At 39.9% G+C, this 19990-nt stretch overlaps 1 protein-coding gene across 5 annotated transcripts in view; it reads right to left on the reverse strand.

Annotated features, from left to right (window-relative positions):
* Nucleotides 1-9892: 9892 nt before the first annotated feature.
* The window catches only part of PRDM5 (PR/SET domain 5), a 94397-nt gene continuing 84299 nt past the window's right edge, over nucleotides 9893-19990 (reverse strand). For all 5 annotated transcript variants that reach the window (XM_065685927.1, XM_065685848.1, XM_065685839.1 and 2 more), the window contains 2 exons: nucleotides 17631-17735; nucleotides 9893-10500 (listed from right to left, as the gene is read on the reverse strand). In XM_065685927.1, coding sequence (XP_065541999.1) covers nucleotides 10336-10500; nucleotides 17631-17735 — 270 coding nt within the window. In that variant the 3' untranslated portion in view covers nucleotides 9893-10335. The remainder of the gene's footprint in view (nucleotides 10501-17630; nucleotides 17736-19990) is intronic.

Here is a 19990-nt window from a genome sequence, read left to right on the forward strand (position 1 = left end):
AATTGCTAAGCTGATGAATAGTATCAAAGCAAGGAAAAGAAATAACTGTTTCTAGCCATCCTTGCTGTGCTGTAAAGGAGTGAGCAGAAGAATTTAGAGAAGCTTTGGTTTGCAGGTCAATACAGCTGGCCTCATTCATAGCTCTAACAGAGAGCTTGCTGATCTTATGGCCTAATCCTAGCCCTGCCATCCTACACAAACGACCTGAGGAGACAGTTTAGAAAGGGATAACCACCTGACTTGGTGGCAGGTGTCAAGGGATAACCTTGGCTGACTTGACAACTACCCTCAAGACAGAAGAAACTTTCCATTGCATGCATCTGAGAAATACCCTTAGGCCAGGTCACTAAGAACAACTGCTAGATTTTCTCTCAGACACAGAGTGAGTTTAGAAAACAGGAGTATAGGAAGAGATTTAACAGAAGATTTTCTTATGTGACTCCAGGCTGCTCAAATCACAAGAAAGGGTTTGAAAGCTCAGGCGTTAGCACTCTTTACCCAGCATAACTGAGTAATTAAACAGAATTTTCTTTCTGTAAAAGAAAAACAATAGAAAAAGTCCTCTGCATAAGCTGTCAGTGTCATCTGACAAGACCTAATTATAAACTGAACTCTGCTTAAAATCAGAAGGAAAAGCAGTAAGTGGCCCTGGATAGAAACAGCAAGCTCCAATACACAACCACAAAAAAACACGCATCTTGTCTTTTTGTAAAGATTGGTGTAGTTTTAATGTAATCATTCATCCCCTCCTGCATTTTCTAGATTGCATTTGATTAAACAGATACTTTCAATCTTAGTTTCATTATTCGAAATTTTTAATAATTTAGTTCTAAGTTACAGAGATAAAGGAAGAAAAAGAAGCTGAAGTGAGATCTGTTATCACAAATGTTTTCTTCCATGCCCAAAGGGTTTTCTTCATCTCAGCAGATTCAATCCCCAGCCTATCTACTATGAGACTGAATAAACTGCATAGAGATGTACACAAAAACGCAGAGACAAATCCTTCTGAGTTTTATCACAGTATAAATGACCTATGCTAAAAAAGTCAGCATATATCAGACAAATGGACTTCCATGTTTCCAAACAGAAAAAAGATGACATTTTGTGAAACAGCTTTGATGCGTCTTCACTTGCAAAGCAGATTTATGATCTGATTTGAATTTGGCAGATAAAATTTGTTAGAGAATATTTTAAAGTGTGAGGCATGGCTCAAAAAATGACCACAGTATTAGTACGAAAGAGTTAACCTAGATAATGCTGCAGTGTAGGTCTCTAATCCAGCAGCAACATTACCTGTTGCAGTACTTCCTCCCAGTTCTGTCTGAACAGCTGTTAAACTGGAAATGAACTTGTGGATTTAAAGGCTTACAGTCTTTTCCTTGTAAAAGGTTGTCCTGGGTTCAGCAGTAGCAGTGATTTTTCTCCTTAGTAGCTGGTGCAGCACTGTGTTTTTGACTTTCAGCCTGGGAACAGTGCTGATAACACCAATGTTTTTAGTTACTGCTCAGTAATGTTTACTCTAACCAAGGACTTTCCGAGTCTCATGCTATCAGGGAGGAGGGGAAGCCGGGAGGAAGCAGAGAAGGACACCTGACCCAAACTAGCCAAAGGGGTATTCCATACCACCGCATGTCATGCCCAGTAACTGGAGGCAGTTACCCAGAAGGGTTAGATCACTGCCAAGGTCAGGCTGGGTATTGGTCAGCGGGTGATGAGTGGTTATACTCTCTTCCCTTGTTGTTTCCCTTATCATTATTATTATTGGTGGTAGCAGTAGTGATTTGTGTTATACCTTAGTTACTGGGCTGTTCTTATCTCAGCCTGTGGGAGTTACATTTTTTTGATTCTCCTCCCCATCCCTCCGGGAGCAGGGGCTGGAAGGGGCGGGGGGAGTGAGTTAACGGCTACATGGTACTGAGTTATTGGCTGGGCTTAAACCACAACAAAGGTTAACAAAAAAAAAAAATCCCCAAACCAAACCCACAAACCCATAGCAACTTCTACTAATGGTTCCATTTTGCTGAATGCTCTTCTCAAATTAAAACAGAAATGAAAACAACCTCTCCGCAATTACTGTTCAGCAAACACCATGTTGCTTTGCTGTACAACAAATGGAAGGAGAAAACTGTGAACCACTTATTCATAGTTTACTGCTTGCTAGATCTACCTGATGCTAGCTGCTGTATAAACATGCTGAGTGACACATTCATTACTTCAGGGATTTTATAGTCAAAGGGCATGAACAAATGATCAATGACAGTTGAAGTACATTAACTATATTGCCCAAAAGCTGAAATACCATAGCTAACCATGTATTTGCTTGTGATGTGTATGTCTCATGGGAAATTCACCTTACACAGAACTGACATCACACATTAATAAAAGGTTATAGTTTTGTCTGATTGCTGGGGGTTTTGTTTTTGGTGTTTGTTTTTTTTAACAAAAGAAGTATCAAATGAAAACTGAGACATACATGCATACGTTGCTACCAATTGGTAGCAATTAGTTTAGTTCCTCCATCCTACTATCTCAATTTTTCTGAGGTGATCAGGCCCAGGACACACCCAGTGATGGCGATTCAAGAATATTTTCTTGACTGCCTCAGCTGGAGTCCACAGAAACAAATGGACTATTAAGTCTCTCTTCCACTTGTGACATGGGTGAGGGTTTCTCCCAGGTTTCTTTAATCACTGGAGGGTGATGACAGTTTATATATCAAGCACAGCCTCTGATCGCACTCCTGTTGCAATATGAGAGATAGCTGAGGTTAGTAAACTCAAAGAGGCATGCTACTTGAACATAAGAAACAGGGCTTGGTGAAAGTAACACAGCAGACCAGTAAATGTTTGCAAACACCAAATTTGCCAGTACACTGTCTGCCCTTGTTCATGGGGTGTTACGTATTCAGCATCAGGTTACAAGGGAATGGAATTAAAAACAGACTAAAAAAATAGATAATGACTATTAAATAAAATCAAAACTGGCAGTCCCAGGTTGAACTCAACAAACATTTCCAAGGTCAAGGAAACTGTTTATCAGTGACAACGTTTCAGCCATTACTGCACATCCTATATTACTCCATGTTCTTGATGTGCCACAATATGTACAAGACACAAAACTAAGCTGTCAGAATTCAAACATGTCCAAGATTACAGCTTTACAGCTGGAAGTGCTATCATATTCTGAGCTAATACTAGCCTAAAAAAACAAATGGGCAGATTTCAAATCTCAGTGTGAAGGGAATCCCTATGGTTGTGTGCAACATGTATGTAACTGAACTTAAAACATTATTACCTGATCATAAACTGACAACAGCACAGAGCTCCTCCACCTCCCAAAAGTGATGCTTTAGAGTTACTATTATGCTATGTCTTTTAAACTGAAAAATTAAAATAAACCATAGTCAGAGGTCTTTGAAGAGGTACATATAAACACAAATGCAGAGAACGAAATGTTCTAATTTAAAGCACACATCAAAAGTATAATCAATATCATAAATTGACTCACAGAATATACAAATTGCTCTCACTAAGCTATGTCTGTACATTCAAATATAACAACATAAAATGCCCAGTACCATGTTAACTTACACTATTTCCTCCTTTGTCTGATTTCTAATTAGGACTTGCTGGTGGAAATGAAAAGATGCATCAAATCCCTCACAATCAGACACACAAAACACAACTGTAACATTAGCTAGTGCAAAGGATATTTATCATATTAATTATATGTATCAGCTTTTGGCCAGATACCTGATCAAAATAGAAAGCAAAAGGAACTAGCAAGACTGCTGTTGTTCTTAACATCAGAGATGGAGCTCTCTCCAAGAGGGGCCAACTGCGCTGGAAAAATAAAGGGAACAAATTGAATGGTTCCATGGGATATAGCCTTGGAGGGCAGGAGGGCCCAAGACTCTTGGTTGATATTCAAGGATCACCTGCTACAAGCTCAGGAGTGCTGCATCCCAACTAGAAGGAAGTACAGCAGGAGGGCCAGGAGACCTCCTTGGATGGATAAGGAGCTGCTGAGGAAAATTCAAAGGAAAAAAGAGGCTTGTAAGAACCGGAAGCAAGGACAGGCTGCCTGGGAAGAGTACAGAAATGTTGTCCGGGAAGCTAGAGACCAGCTTAGGATGGCTAAGGCCCAGTTAGAATTAATCTTGGCTAGGGATGTTAAGGATAACAGGAAGGGATTCTACAGATATGTAGCAAACAAAAAACAGAGTAGGGACAACATAGGCCCCCTGAGGAAGCTCTCGGGAGAACTGGCTACACAGGATTTGGAGAAGGCTCAGGTTCTGAATGACTTCTTTGCCTCGGTCTTCACTGGCAAAGGCACTGACCACACCACCCAAGTCTTAGAAGGTAGACGCAGGGACTGTGAGAATGAAGACCTTGGGCCCCCTGTGGGAGACGATCTGGTTCGAGACCATCTTAAAAATCTGAACGTGCACAAGTCTGTGGGACCTGATGGAATCCATCCGCGGGGTCCTGAAGGAGCTGGCGAATGCAGTCGCTAAGCCACTGGCCATCATATTTGAAAAATCATGGCAGTCAGGTGAAGTTCCCAGTGACTGGAAAAAGGGAAATATAGCCCCCATTTTCAAGAAGGGGAAAATGGAAGACCCAGGGAATTACAGACCAGTCATTCTCACCTCTGTGCCTGGTAAAATCTTGGAGCACATTCTCCTGGAAGGCATGCTAAGGCACATGAAAAACAACAAGGTGCTTGGTGACAGCCAGCATAGCTTCACTAAGGGGAAATCCTGCCTGACCTATTTAGTGGCCTTCTATGATGGGGCTACAGAACTGATGGACAAGGGTAAAGCAATTGATATCATCTACCTGGACTTGTGCAAAGCATTTGACACTGTCCCACACCACATCCTTCTCTCTAAATTGGAGAGATATCAATTTGATGGATAGACCACTCGGTGGATAAAGAACTGGCTGGATGGCCGCACACAAAGAGTTGTGGCCAATGGCTCAATGCTCAGTTGGAGACCAGTAACAAATGGTGTCCCTCAGGGATCGGTGTTGGGACCGGTCTTGTTTAACATCTTCATCGCTGACATGGACAGTGAGATTGAGTGCACCCTCAGCAAGTTTGCCGATGACACCAAGCTGTGTGGTCCGGTTGATATGCTGGAGGGAAGGGATGCCATCCAGAGGGACCTTGACACGCTTGTGAGGTGGGCTGATGCCAACCTTTTGAAGTTCAACCATGACAAGTGCAAGGTCCTACACCTGGGTCGGAGCAATCCCAGGCACAGCTACAGATTGGGCAAAGAAGATATTCAGAGCGGCCCTGCGGAGAAGGACTTGGGGGTGCTGGTTGATGAGAAAATGAACATGAGTCGGCAGTGTGAACTTGCAGCCCAGAAAGGCAACTGTATCCTGGGCTGCATCAAAAGGAGTGTGACCAGCAGGTCGAAGGAGGTGATCGTTCCCCTCTACTCTACTCTTGTGAGACCTCACTTGGAATATTGTGTGCAGTTCTGGTGTCCTCAACATAGAAAGGACATGGAAGTGTTGCAACAAGTCCAGAGGAGGGCCACGAGGATGATCAGGGGACTGGAGCACCTCCCGTATGAAGATAGGCTGAGAAAGTTGGGGCTGTTCAGCCTGGAGAAGAGAAGGCTGTGTGGAGACCTCATAGCAGCCTTCCAGTATCTGAAGGGGGCCTATAGGGATGCTGGGGAGGGACTCTTCTCAGGGACTGTAGTGACAGGACAAGGGGTAACGGGTTAAAACTTAAACAGGGGAAGTTTAGATTGGATATAAGGAGGAAATTCTTTCCTGTTAGGGTGGTGGGGCACTGGAATCGGTTGCATAGGGAGGTTGTGAGTGCTCCATCCCTGGCAGTGTTCAAGGCCAGGTTGGATGAAGCCTTGGGTGAGATGGTTTAGTGTGAGGTGTCCCTGCCCATGGCAGGGGGGTTGGAAGTAGATGATCTTGAGGTCCTTTCCAACCCTAACTATTCTATGATTCTATGATCTGCAGAATATCCCACAAAGTAGAAGGGGTAAAAAATAACCACAGCCTTCTAAAAGTGTAGTGATTGCACGTTATTTCAGGATTACCTATAGCTTTTCATGTTATTCTGCATGGCACAATTTACCATGTAAAAGTCAGTATTTTCATTAATAATCAATTTTGTCCATTTGCCATGCTAGACAGTAAAGTAAAACAAACAGACACCCACTAAACTATTAACCATTACCTTTAAACCAATGGGTTTCAAATTCTCATTGCTCAAAATCATGTGAAGGGAATGCTTTCTATCTTTTCCAAATGTTATACCAACTGGGAGGCTGTCATTGGAAATTCCCACTTAAAGAAGAAAGTTTGTTGGTTTTGTTTTTTTTTTTATTGTTTTTGTGTTCATTGTTGGCCTTGTTTCTTCATTTTTGTTAAAAAAAAAAAAAAACACAAACAAGAAAACCTACAACCAAATAGAAATATATTGCATTACATATAAAATCATTTATACAGTTCAGCAACATGAATTCATGTGAATCCAAATCATATTAACTCCGAGTGCAGTAAGTTCAAGCACCTCATGTAAAGAACTAGGCATTTCTTGCCATGGAAACACTTGTAGCTGCTGAGCCAGGTGCTGGACCTGTAGAAGCTCAGGCAGGCCTGCAGCCACTTTAACCCGAAGAGAAAGCTCCTGGAGGACACAGTCAAAGAGTCATCACATGCAGCTGGCCTTCAACCTCCTGCACCTACTTTCTGTGTTTCTCACGAAGGTGTTTCACTTGCACGTTGATCTTTCTATTCCTTGTTCTATTGAAGCAATTATCAAGATCAATGCTTCAGTTAGTTAACTACTGCTATGGATTATACACAGCATGATTAATCTTAATAGGTATATTGTAATTTATCAAGAAATAAGTAAAAAAGAAAGTACATTCTCCTCTTCATGTACTCACTTTCAACAACTAGCAATTTTTCTCAAAGACAGTTATTAATCCTAAACATGTAGTACAATTTTGCAGCAAAGGTCTCTAAACCCTGTGTAGAATACATGTTCAATTACCTCCACCCCACCCTCTCCCGCCAAGGATTTCCTTGTTTTTTAACAGCATCTTCTCTCAAAATGCTCAGAAAAAATCTTCACTTTTTTGTTTGCAGGGTTTTTTTTTTCTGTGCCTTAGAATGAAAAACATAAAAGAAATATAAAGGAAGAAAAACATAAAAAAATATGATCTCAGTTTTTCTAACACCAAACTCTTGGCTTTTACTGATGTCAAAACAGCAGACAAACAAACAAAAAATCACCTTTGCAATGCTGTCCCACCCCAGACATGTAAAAAAAAGTCGCTGAACTATTTCTCCTTGCAGATAATTAAGAATACTACAACTAAAACACATGCATTGGTATGGATTGATTTTGCTACCTGAACACTTAAATTATATTAATTTTCGTAACACCTGTAGCAATAAGTTTAAGTTCTCTGGACTTAGAAATACACTAGTCTGACAAACTCTGTAACAAAAGCTCTCCTAATAAGGAGAGGAAGTATTCTTTACTCAGCTTTATAATGCCTTTTTCTACTATACTTGTCTTGCACACATACAATGTATTTTATTTATATGAACAAATGATTTGTGTGGAACTGGCAAAGACTCCCAAGTTTTACATACCTCTCAGGCAACAAAAAGGGCATGAAGACAACTTAGTATGCTTTTACACATAGGTGGTTGTCACAAAGAAGTGAAATACTCATAATTACACTCCTCCTTCAAAATCTGCAGGAATCCTATACAATTTAGAAAAGTATATGCATTTCAACATGCAAACTGAATGCAGTAAGATATTCAAGTGTTACTGAATAATTATAAATTATGAAAAATCAACCATGCAGTTTCCCTTCAAAACTAATACTGCAAATAACTACTGAAGTTATAGGAAAATAAGTTTTATATTTAATTAAAATTAACAAGAGCATAAACGTTATTATGTAACACCATAGCAGCTACAACATAATACAAAATTACATAAAACATACAGGTAGTGATAAACTTTACTGTCACATGCCAGTGTAACAACTAAGGCACTTCTTCCATGCTGAACCAACACATTTCAGAACAAAATTATATGAAGTTGGGTTCTCCATATGCAGGTCTTCACCAGGATCCTCCTCATATGGATTTACACATGCATAACTGCTGTGGCCTACTAAAGTACAATTACATTATTGTCCAGACCTATGTCTGTTGCTTTACTATACTTCATTTTTTTTTTCAACTCAGATCAACTTAGGAGACACTGGATTCCAATTTCAAATCTGCAGATACAGCTGAAGCTTACCCCTTTGCCTGCAGAAACCTTGCAAGTGGCTCATTCAAGCCTTACTAGTCCTACGTAAATTGAACCAAGGACCTTTGAAATAAACAGGAAGATATCACTTCGAAGTTTTCTGTAGCTGAAAGCAGTGATAGTTCCTGTTTGTCCCTGAGCAACTCCATTACAATTGCTCGCAGGAAGTCACCTGGCTTCATTAAGAAGGGAACCTGGAAAGCTGAGTGTACAACTTCCTTGTAGATGGGAAGAAACCTATAAACTTGTTAGTTTGTTATCATGGAATATTATAGGCTTACAAAAGAAAAGAGGTTGAAGACAAAAGGTCTCATAACAAAACATAGCAAAAAATAAGACCTTCTGATATAGACCCTATAAATATAATTACCCCTATTAAGTGGCATGCCTTCTTCAGCTTGTAAGAAAAACAAAGTGACTTCTGCTTATTTCTGGAGAAAAGCAATGACTTTGGCAAAGATTACTACTGGGATGCAGTGCTGGGTCTCGAAATTGAACATGTAAAGTAGAGATGTCTATGCAGAAGAATGGAATCCAAACTATCAGTAGAGAAGGAAGGAATTGGTAATCACTAAATATACTAACATTTTCTACTGCTAGTGATTTCCACTGCTAGCAATACTGCTACTGCTATTTCTTTTTGCTCTTGAGTAGAAAAACAACCATATGATAATCAGATTTGAGTAGAGTCTACCATGAGAAAAGATAAAGAATTATGGTGTTCACTTCAGCATAATTATCCCTACTACAGTTGATAAGGAAGTTGAATTCTTTTCTGATGAAAACTTGAAGATGTCCCAGTTCAAGTTCATTTTACAAAAACTTGACAGGTCCAGAATATATACGAACAGTTTACTTATGACAGAACCTTAATATTAACTGCTGATAAATCAGGAATTTCACATGCAATCACACTCAGAAGTTACAGTTTTACTGTCCTTGTAGATAAAAATTTCTTGGTAATCTAGTTGTAGTACAAGAGGAACTGTGGGAGCTTTTACTGTAGCGAACAGCTCAATCTGATAACATGAAGAACTTGACTGTTACTTTGTTGTAAAGCAGTATTTTTCCCAGTGTTCACTAACAGAATTAAGAGAAGAAAAGTAGTTAAATGGAATGTAGAAATCCAGGGCATCTGATTCAGCAGGAAGGAACACTGGGAACCAGCTGTTCACCAGGAAACCAAATACACGTTAACTAGGTAACTGCAGCTGCTCAAGCCACTCTATTCAGATGTCTTTCCAGTTCCCTTACCAGTCACAATGATGAGTATGAATACAGTACTTAAAATAAATTGCTCAAAGTTTTCACTTCAGTCTTGTCTCATGTAACCAGAATAAATCCTTCTTAATGCTTATACAAAAATACTTAATGTGACAGATTTCCATTGTTTCTGTATCTGTACATTTTGCATCTCAAGAACCAACTCAACGAGCTTCATGTAGTAATGAGAAAGCTGGAAATAAAGTAAGACACAATCATGTTACAACAAAGTGAAGAAGTAAGATCTGGGTAAAATATGCCTGGATGGAATCAGCAGTCAATCAAAATGACAAATTCTGCATGGTTTCAAATTAAAGAATTTTAATGGACTCTTGAAACTTAGATACAGAAATACAGTCGCAGACAGCCAAGGGTTCAGTTCCAAATATCCACTATTTCCAGGTAACAGTACTAATATCTAGGTTTGTAATGCTGTAACTGAGAAGGTGAAATTTGCTTACAGCTTTTTTTTTAGTTTCATTTTTCTGAGGGTAAAATTTTACCAAAGTTCTTTAATCTTCATCTTTTTATTTTCAAGCTATGTTTTACTTTAGGTAAATGTCTTTCTTTGGTTTTTATCCTACTAGTATATTAAAAAAAAAAAGTAGGAAAAATAATTTGCGAACACATAACCATGGTTTCTCTTGACTATGCTTACAAGTCAGGTGATAATGTCTGGAGTTGGTACACATGCAAATGGAGCACTTCAGAGCATGAGATCCTTTCCTCTCACATATGCCACAATTAGCTGTCGGTTTCACCATGGACATTTTCCATGTGCACTTTGAGGTAGTCATTTCTAGTAAATTTCTTGTGGCAAAGCTGGCATTCTGCCATCGGTCGATTGGGGTTATGAGTCAGCTTGTGTCGGATCAGCATCTTCTTCAGGCTGAAGGACAGATCACAAACCTAAGGCAGTGAAGACAAAGAAAAAAGAAGCCTTAAAATTTCAAGCATGTATAGAACCCTTTATGTTCTATCGCTGAGGCCACAGCCACATGTAACTGCAACACTTAATAAATGAGCTGGTCTTTGGAAGAATAACTGCTTCAGAAAGCACCTTACTCTGTCTGGTATATTTCAACGCCACACAATAACAGTGGTACCACAGGCATGGGGGCTAGTAAACGAAAAAGATCTAGTCTTCAAAATATCAACACACTGTGGTGTCCCAGTTATATTGTACTGTGTATGGGTTTGGTTCGGGGTTTTGTTTTTTTTTTTTTTAACCTATTATTCTATCTGGGATGCAGTAATTCAACCTCATATGAAGTATTCCCTTCCTGACTTCCAGAATGACATCTGTGTGCTCCTAAAAAATCAGTTCAACTTGCTCAGCTACAAGGAGGGAGAAGTGAGAAAAAAAGAAGCTCTGAAGACTGCAAGAAAGGTTAGTAATTATTATAGAGGACTCTGAAGTCAAAATGAAAGGTCAAGAACAAGTCCAGCCAAGAGAAGTTAGAATGAACAGTTAAGAATCTGTAGGGAAGACACTAAATCAACTGAAAGCATGCAGTTACATTATCTTCCGCCATCTTACACCTTCCATCCAGGTACATACAGTATGCATGTATTTCCTGGGGGGTGGGGAGGAGAAAGGAAGCATGCTCCCGATTCCTGATTTGGCAAACGAAATAGGAATTAAGAATGAACACCCATAGGCTTGCAATCCTCAAATACCAGGTGCATTCCAGGCAAAATGTCTTCCACAGAGAAGAAATCCAGCACAATCCCTCCTTTTGCAAATAAAGTTTTAAATTTACATTGGTACCAATCTAGTAATGAAAATGCTGAATTATTACTGATTCCTTTTGAAACCAGGACAAATAGTGCTGACTAACCAAGTAGATAATGTTGACCTACAGTATATTTATTTTATGCCAATTAAGGCAAAAACATACAATAACCATAAAAAGGGCAATAGCCAGAGGCAAATTTTGTATCAAAAATGATTTCTCCCCAAACAAGAACACTGCATGTGCAGTTACGATCAAATAGTTTTGGATTTATCACATGATCAAGTACTTTTATATAGCAAATGTAACTCTCCAGCCTCTTTCAGACCCAAGCAACAGTCACCCTTTTGTTATGTGACAATGAATATCATCTACATCATCCACTGGTGAGGCTTAATACTGCTTTTGCAAATACCATTTCCTGTTCCTCTTCCACACAGCACAAAAAGTGAACTCATAATGTTTCTAATTGTAACAACATGCTTGCTCACAAGACTCAATGTGTCAGAAGTATCATATACTTGTAAACACGTTTCTTGGAAGCCGATCAAGGATATACACACATACAAGGTACACGTGATCTCTGTACCTTACACACGCCTCTCTTAATTTTTAAAGTAAACAGCTTCTAACAGAGTCCTAAACTACATTTTTTCATTTATAATGCTCATGCAACTAGTACAATGTGTCCTGATGTTCCTTCAGGGCTCTAGCATGTTCTACTACCTAACTTCTTCAAAAAGAACGCGGAAAGCACAGGATCATATGATACATCTTGTGCTGTGCTTATGCACAAAAGTATTGGTTTCTGGATGTTTTTTAAGAGTCTGCTTCAGATTTCAAGTTTAGAAGTAAGACTGACATTTTAGAGATTTACAACCATGCCTGCTAATGTGCACCTGAAATCTATCTCTTCAAAATTATCAAAGTTTTGATCGAAGAGACTGACATTTGAAAGTAAGTGTAGGGTCAACTAAAGGGAGAGTGGAGGGAAACACTGTACTGGAAAGAAACCAGGACAGGCAGTACCCTGACCTTTCTGCCCCCAGAGAATAATCTGTGGTCTCTGAGTCAACTGAAGTTCAGTTGGCCTTACAGTAAAAAACAGGCTGGTCTTCAAAGGACAGAAATCCAATCTATTGGGGGGTGGGGATCATCTATTTCCATACTTCAGTTATTTTCACTGTCCTTTCTGATAAATATTAGAGTTTCCACCTTAAAATAGAAATATTCAATTCCTACTATCATCAGTGGATATGTGAGCTTTGAGTCCTTGAGTTCTGAAAATGCTTTTGATGACAGAAATAAGCACATAAATAAACTGTAGCACCTTCACAGAACACTTTTTTTTTTCAATAGCCAAACATTTCCTTTTTCAGTTCTTTGACATTGAAAGCAATTCCTGCTTGTAAATGTAAATGTACTAAGAAACAAAGAAAATTCTGATAGAAAATGTTCTTTAATATGTCATCAATGTGCAATTTGTTAAATGTTGATATATACTTAGAGAGCTGAATAGCTTCTACAACTGCTTCTAATGCCAGGTAGGAAACAAGCAAACAACTCTCTTACAACTTCTGTCTTTCAGTATGGCTTCATGTATGATTACAGTTATGCATATGCTAATTAATGAAAACACAGCCTGTTTTTCACCTTTAAAGGATTCTTACTAGGTCTGGGCTTTGTCTTACGGACTTTGCCAATTACTTTAACGAGTAAGGCTATGCCAGTAATATTACTACTCCCTTAAAACATCCAAGAACAGGGAAAAAAAAAATCCAGAAAATAGTAACAAAAATTATTATGAACATGGGAAAACATCATGGAAAGCGCTGGAAAAGAAAAAAAAAAAACTTCACAGGAGTTGACTAAGAAGGAACATGGCACATGTACAGAGAACAATGAATGGAACCCCTATTAGCTGCTTCTGTTAATGAAAGAACTAAAAGACAGGTATTGAAATTCCATTACAGTAACCTGACATACACTCTCCTCCCCAAAATCCACAGTTAACAATTTGCAGAAGTTGTGCCATAAATTACCACTAAAGTCATTTAAACAAAAATAATAAGCACACTTACAGCTATCCGTAGCAGGACAAAAAACTGTAGGTGAGAATATCTGAGTGTAAAAAGTATTGGGGAGCCAACAATAAATGTCTCCCATAGGTACATTTTTCTATAACTGCCCACTACTGGATTTCCTGTAACTTCTGCTGAAACATCTGGTAACATGCAATGTGAAAGCTCTGGAGGAACGGTCTGTTATGTGTAACATTTCCTATATCCCCAGCACCTGTGTAACTGGAATACACATGAAATAAGGAGTAACTATTGAAAACAAAACTTTCACACTCCCCAAGTGTCTAGTAAGTAGCACACCATGATAGGCACCTGGACAACTGAAAAGGGATGAATGAATTTTAGAAGCATCTGCTGTTTATGTCCAAACCCCTAAAAGCCAGCAATCTCTGAAATGTGCAGCTGGCAAAAGACTACTGCTAAAGCGTAATTTTTTGCGAAACATGGCAGTAATTTAAAGTATTAAAATAATCTCGAGTAAATGAAGGCATATATATAAAAATTCTCAGAGAAGTATTAGGACTAGATACACATTACAGCTGTTTCTAGACATACTATGGTTAGGAAAATACAGTTCTATCTAATAATGAGGAAAAGTGAAGGAATAGTTGAAGCAGGAATGTATGCTTTCATATAGCTCCTATTTTCGATTAAAGAAAGAAAAAAGAATAAAATAGAACCACCAGACCAAACTGGTCTGAAAAAGCACACTGTGAATCCAAGACCAGTGAATTTTGGATCCACAGTGTGAGAAAAATCGCATTTATACTGCAAACTAGCCAACAGCTAATAGAATCATAGAATCATAGAATAGTTAGAGTTGGAAAGAACCTCAAGATCATCTAGTTCCAACCCCCCTGCCACAGGCAGGGACACCACACACTAAACCATCTCACCCAAGGCTTCATCCAACCTGGCCTTGAACACTGCCAGGGATGGAGCACTCACAACCTCCCTATGCAACCGATTCTAGTGCCTCACCACCCTAACAGGAAAGAACTTCCTCCTTATATCCAATCTAAACTTCCCCTGTTTAAGTTTTAACCTGTTACCCCTTGTCCTGTCACTACAGTCCCTGATGAAGAGTCCCTCCCCAGCATCCTTACAGGCCCCCTTCAGATACTGGAAGGCTGCTATGAGGTCTCCACACAGCCTTCCCTTCTCCAGGCTGAACAGCTCCAACTTCCTCAGCCTATCTTCATACGGGAGGTGCTCCAGTCCCCTGATCATCCTCGTGGCCCTCCTCTGGACTTGTTGCAACACTTCCATGTCCTTTCTATGTTGAGGACACCAGAACTGCACACAATATTCCAAGTGAGGTCTCACAAGAGTGGAGTAGAGGGGAACGATCACCTCCTTCGACCTGCTGGTCACACTCCTTTTGATGCAGCCCAGGATACGGTTGGCTTTCTGGGCTGCAAGCGCACACTGCCGGCTCATGTTCATTTTCTCATCAACCAGCACCCCCAAGTCCTTCTCTGCAGGGCTGCTCTGAATCTCTTCTTTGCCCAGTCTGTAGCTGTGCCTGGGATTGCTCCGACCCAGGTGTAGGACCTTGCACTTGTCGTGGCTGAACTTCATAAGGCTGGCAACAGCCCACCTCACAAGCGTGTCAAGGTCCCTCTGGATGGCATCCCTTCCCTCCAGCATATCAACCGGACCACACAGCTTGGTGTCATCGGCAAACTTGCTGAGGGTGCACTCAATCTCACTGTCCATGTCAGCGATGAAGATGTTAAACAAGACCGGTCCCAACACCGATCCCTGAGGGACACCATTTGTTACTGGTCTCCAACTGAGCATTGAGCCATTGGCCACAACTCTTTGTGTGCGGCCATCCAGCCAGTTCTTTATCCACCGAGTGGTCTATCCATCAAATTGATATCTCTCCAATTTAGAGAGAAGGATGTGGTGTCGGACAGTGTCAAACGCTTTGCACAAGTCCAGGTAGATGATATCAACTGCTTTACCCTTGTCCATCAATTCTGTAGCCCCATCATAGAAGGCCACCAAATAGGTCAGGCAGGATTTCCGCTTAGTGAAGCCATGCTTGCTGTCACCAAGCACCTTGTTGTTTTTCATGTGCCTTAGCATGCCTTCCAGGAGAATGTGCTCCAAGATTTTACCAGGCACAGAGGTGAGAATGACTGGTCTGTAATTCCCTGGGTCTTCCATTTTCCCCTTCTTGAAAATGGGGGCTATATTTCCCTTTTTCCAGTCACTGGGAACTTCACCTGACTGCCATGATTTTTCAAATATGATGGCCAGTGGCTTAGCGACTGCATTCGCCAGCTCCTTCAGGACCCGCGGATGGATTCCATCAGGTCTCACGGACTTGTGCGCATTCAGATTTTTAAGATGGTCTCGAACCAGATCGTCTCCCACAGGGGGCCCAAGGTCTTCATTCTCACAGTCCCTGCGTCTACCTTCTAAGACCTGGGTGGTGCAGTCAGAGCCTTTGCCAGTGAAGACCGAGGCAAAGAAGTTATTTGGAACCTGAGCCTTCTCCAAATCCTGTGTAGCCAGTTCTCCCGAAAGCTTCCTCAGGGGGCCTATGTTGTCTCTAGTCTGTTTTTTGTTTGCTACGTACCTGTAGAATCCCTTCCTGTTATCCTTAACATCCCTGGCCAAGATTAATTCTAACTGGGCCTTAGCCTTCCTAAGCTGGTCCCTAGCTTCCCAGACAACATCCCTGTACTCTACCCAGGCTGTCTGTCCTTGCTTCCACTTTTTATAAGCCTCTTTTTTCCTTTGAATTTTCCTCAGCAACTCCTTATCCATCCAAGGAGGTCTCCTGGCCCTCCTGCTGTACTTTCTTCTAGTTGGGATGCAACACTCTTGAGCCTGTAGCAGGTGATCTTCGAATATCAACCAAGAGTCTTGGGCCCCGCTGCCCTCCAGGGGTATCCCATGGAACCTTACTAAGCAGGTTCCTGAGGAGGCCGAAGTCTGCTCTGCTCTCAGTCCAGGGCAGTGAGCTTGCTGCACGCTCTTCTCACTGTCCTGGGGATCTCAAATTTGACCATCTCGTGATCGCTGCATCCAAGGCTGCCCTGGAGCATGACAATCTTAACAAGCCCTTCCCTGTTGGTGAGCACGACGTCAAGCATGGCACCTCTCCTTGTCATATAAACAGTATAGAAGTCTGAAAAAGTTATTGACAATGATTTGGAATTAGAAAAATCTTCAGGGTCCAACCAAGAGCCAGGCTGAGATTATCCCAAAAGAATACACAAAATCTCCTGACTTGTAGACATCAGCAAAATACTGCAGACAAAACCTTTCATACATTTTATTCTTAATGAAATGTCACCAGATTATTTATTAAAACACAGATCATTTAACAGACCGTTGTGACTTTCATGCCAAGTAGTTATTCTAATTTTGCATCTAATATTAACATATTTACAGCTGTTCAGACTGAGTGACCTAAGATATAACTGAAAGCTGGTGGTTCATTTGTGACTAGTTCATTAAGAGCTAGTATCACAAAACAAAGCACCAGTTCTATATCCTAACCTGATACCCTCTAAACCCTTGAGAAACAACTTACCTTCCGGCTTTTGCTAATTCTCAACATTTTTTTCCAAAAGTCTCTGCACACTCAGCCTCCCCACCTACCTTCCAAAAAGCTGTGAGATACGCTTTATACACAATGGGATATGCTAAATGAGAGGGACTTGACAGTGATCTATGAACTGTAACATAATATGCTGCATTTCAGTAAGCATATACAACATCCATGCTTTCTTCAATGAACATTAAAAAAAAAAAGAACAGATGTTGAAAATACCAGACCAGATTTCAGTAAACAGAAACTGGAAATTCTGAATTCATATTTGTGTCATCCAACATCAGAAGCATTCAGATTACATGTAATGAATTAAATACCTTTTCCTGTATAAACTAATCCCCAAATATTAATCTGTCATACAACATGTACAGGAACCTAACCAGCATGTACTTGTAACTTGCAACATCCAAATTCCATTAATGGTGAAAATAACTCTTAAGGGATCCAAAGCCATAAAATAAGAGGATGGACAAAGCTTCTGTCAAGTGGAGAAGGTACATTAAACTTCCTGAATGGTCTTTCATTAGTCAGGCAATCAAAGACTCTACAAAGTGTAACTTCATGCCACAGCCAATAGGTGCAAGGCTATAGTCTCACTGCAAGTCCTGCTGCTGCGTTGAAGTCAAGAAGACAAAGGGACAGACTCACATCACACTGAAATGGCTTCTCTCCGGTGTGGGTTCTCATGTGCTCATCTAGGCCACGCTTCTGACTGAAAGCCTTGTTACACTCTGAACACTGATACGGCTTTTCCTGTATGAAATGACAACAGCGAGTGAAAGTGAGTGAAAGTGAGTAAATGCAGAGCCCAAGTCATTAAAGGAATGAAATTCCATCCTGGATGGTGCAAGTTTTATGTTCTCTCTGAGGGATTATAGTTAGTGAAAACAACAGAAAACTACTTTCAAATGATTAAGGTAAAGCTGGTAAAGCCGTGGCCTGACAGTTTCCACTTTAACACCCACTTACGAATTAATTATCTGTTCCAGTCTTTCAAAACCAGCCATTTTGGGAATCTGTGTTTTGTAATGTGAAAGGTACAGACACATAAAATTCCAAGGTACTTTCCTTTATCATCCACAGAAGCTTAAAGCATAAGGAGAAGTAAGATAACTATAAAAACCTCAGGTTTGTTAGCATGTTTCCAAACAGATAAAGAGGTGAGGAGAGGAAGAAGGGATACAAGGAAACCATGTGGTAGAGAAAAAACTAATTTGAAAAGTGGTGACAGACGGTTGATCACATATTCATTGCAGAATCTCAAAAGAAGAGCAGATGGCAACCAAGCCATCTGTAATTTTATTAGAACTATTGGTTAGCAGCTACTGTAACACATGATGTTATAAAAGTTGCAAGCTCACTAGCCTCAAATAGATGTATTTATGGAAAACCACTTCTATAAAGCTTTTCTTCTGTAAAGTTCTTCCTTAATATAGAAATTACATAAGGTATAATTCCTCCTTTATTTCACTAAAATGATAAAAGAACTGTATGGAAAACATTTAAATAAATCAGCTAAATGTAGAAGTTAGTATTATGGCACTGCACATTGCCTCATTAAAATTTTGATGCTCTAGAGGCATCTTTATTTTTTAATCAATCACACTTCTTTCATTCTTTTTTTTTTTTTCCTGTGGCCTCTAATTCTGTATTGCTTAAGTTCTAAAGACGGGTATTTTAGGCAATGATGTTATTGTTTAGTAAAATTTTACATTTTAATAAATTCAATTGAAACCAAGACTGAAAATCAATAAGCAATAAAAATGACAAGTCTATGAATTAACAAATAATAGGCAGCAATCTTAATGGTCCTTTGGGAAATAACGTGGGATCCAAGGATAAGTGAGAAAGAACAACTCAGCTTAGGTGCTGAAGCTACAAAGTGAAAAAATTCTCTGGTTATTAATTACTGTTCTCAGCTAGTAGGGGAAAATCAGGTCTCTATCTTGCTGAATCCTGCTAGGTACTCAGCATAAATCGTACACATAACACAATGGACTACAAACCACTGTTGTTCTGGGTATGTCCCAGGCTCTCTCTTTAGTAGGGTAGGTTTTTGCAGATCCAGAGATAGCAGTGCGGGTGAACAGTGGGTTTTTTATTATGGAGTACCCTCCTATGAGGTTTCCTAGAAAAGGCAGCATCAAGGACATAAACTTCGCATCCTGTAGTAGCAGGAGTCCTCGAGCTCACTGAAACCACATCCTAAGTACTGTACACAGGAAAAAGCATTTCTCCAGCAGTTTCAATTTCAGACATGAGTAAATCACGAGACAAATTAAGTACATTTCAGCATGATGCAAGACAAACCTTTATACTGACAGAGGCTGAGTATACGGTGCCCAGCTGCATATAATCAAACTGGTCTAAAGGGAAGCTGCTAAATAAGCTTTTCTGTGAAAGATTCTCCCTACACATCTTTATCATCTTTGTGTTTTTTTCATCATTATCTTTTTGTAATTTCCATGATTCTTCAGCATGGAGTAAAACATGACAAATTACCTAAAGGATATCTGAGCTGATCTTAAAAAATCATCACCTGGACCAAAAAATTCGTATCTCAGGGAATTCTGCTAGACTGACTAAAGACATCTCAGAGCAGGTTTGTAGTTTTTAAGGAAATGTATGAATATGCAATAATGATATGCAAATATGTAAAGCAGGTTTGTGCAACACCCCCCTTAATTGATTTTGCATTGTGGTTAACATAAACTGCATTTTCTGTGAGTTCTTTGAGAACAGCCTTTCTCTGTGTATGTTGTTCCACAGAAAGCGCAAAGTAAACTACATGATGTGCACATCTTCAACACCTATGAAAACATTCATTATTGCAAACTGTACCAGGTGTACTTGCTCCTTTTTATCATCTTGTTCTTCAGGTATTATTATGATTGATTATGATTATGTTATTGATTTCAGAGTGAAATGGACTTCAGGATTCCATTTTGGAGGAACAGCCATTCTGAACTCAGGAAAGCTGAAATCACAAACCTGGGCTGTAATATCTT

The sequence above is a fragment of the Lathamus discolor genome, chromosome 1 (genome assembly GCF_037157495.1).
Source record: "Lathamus discolor isolate bLatDis1 chromosome 1, bLatDis1.hap1, whole genome shotgun sequence".
Classification (NCBI taxonomy): domain Eukaryota; kingdom Metazoa; phylum Chordata; class Aves; order Psittaciformes; family Psittacidae; genus Lathamus; species Lathamus discolor.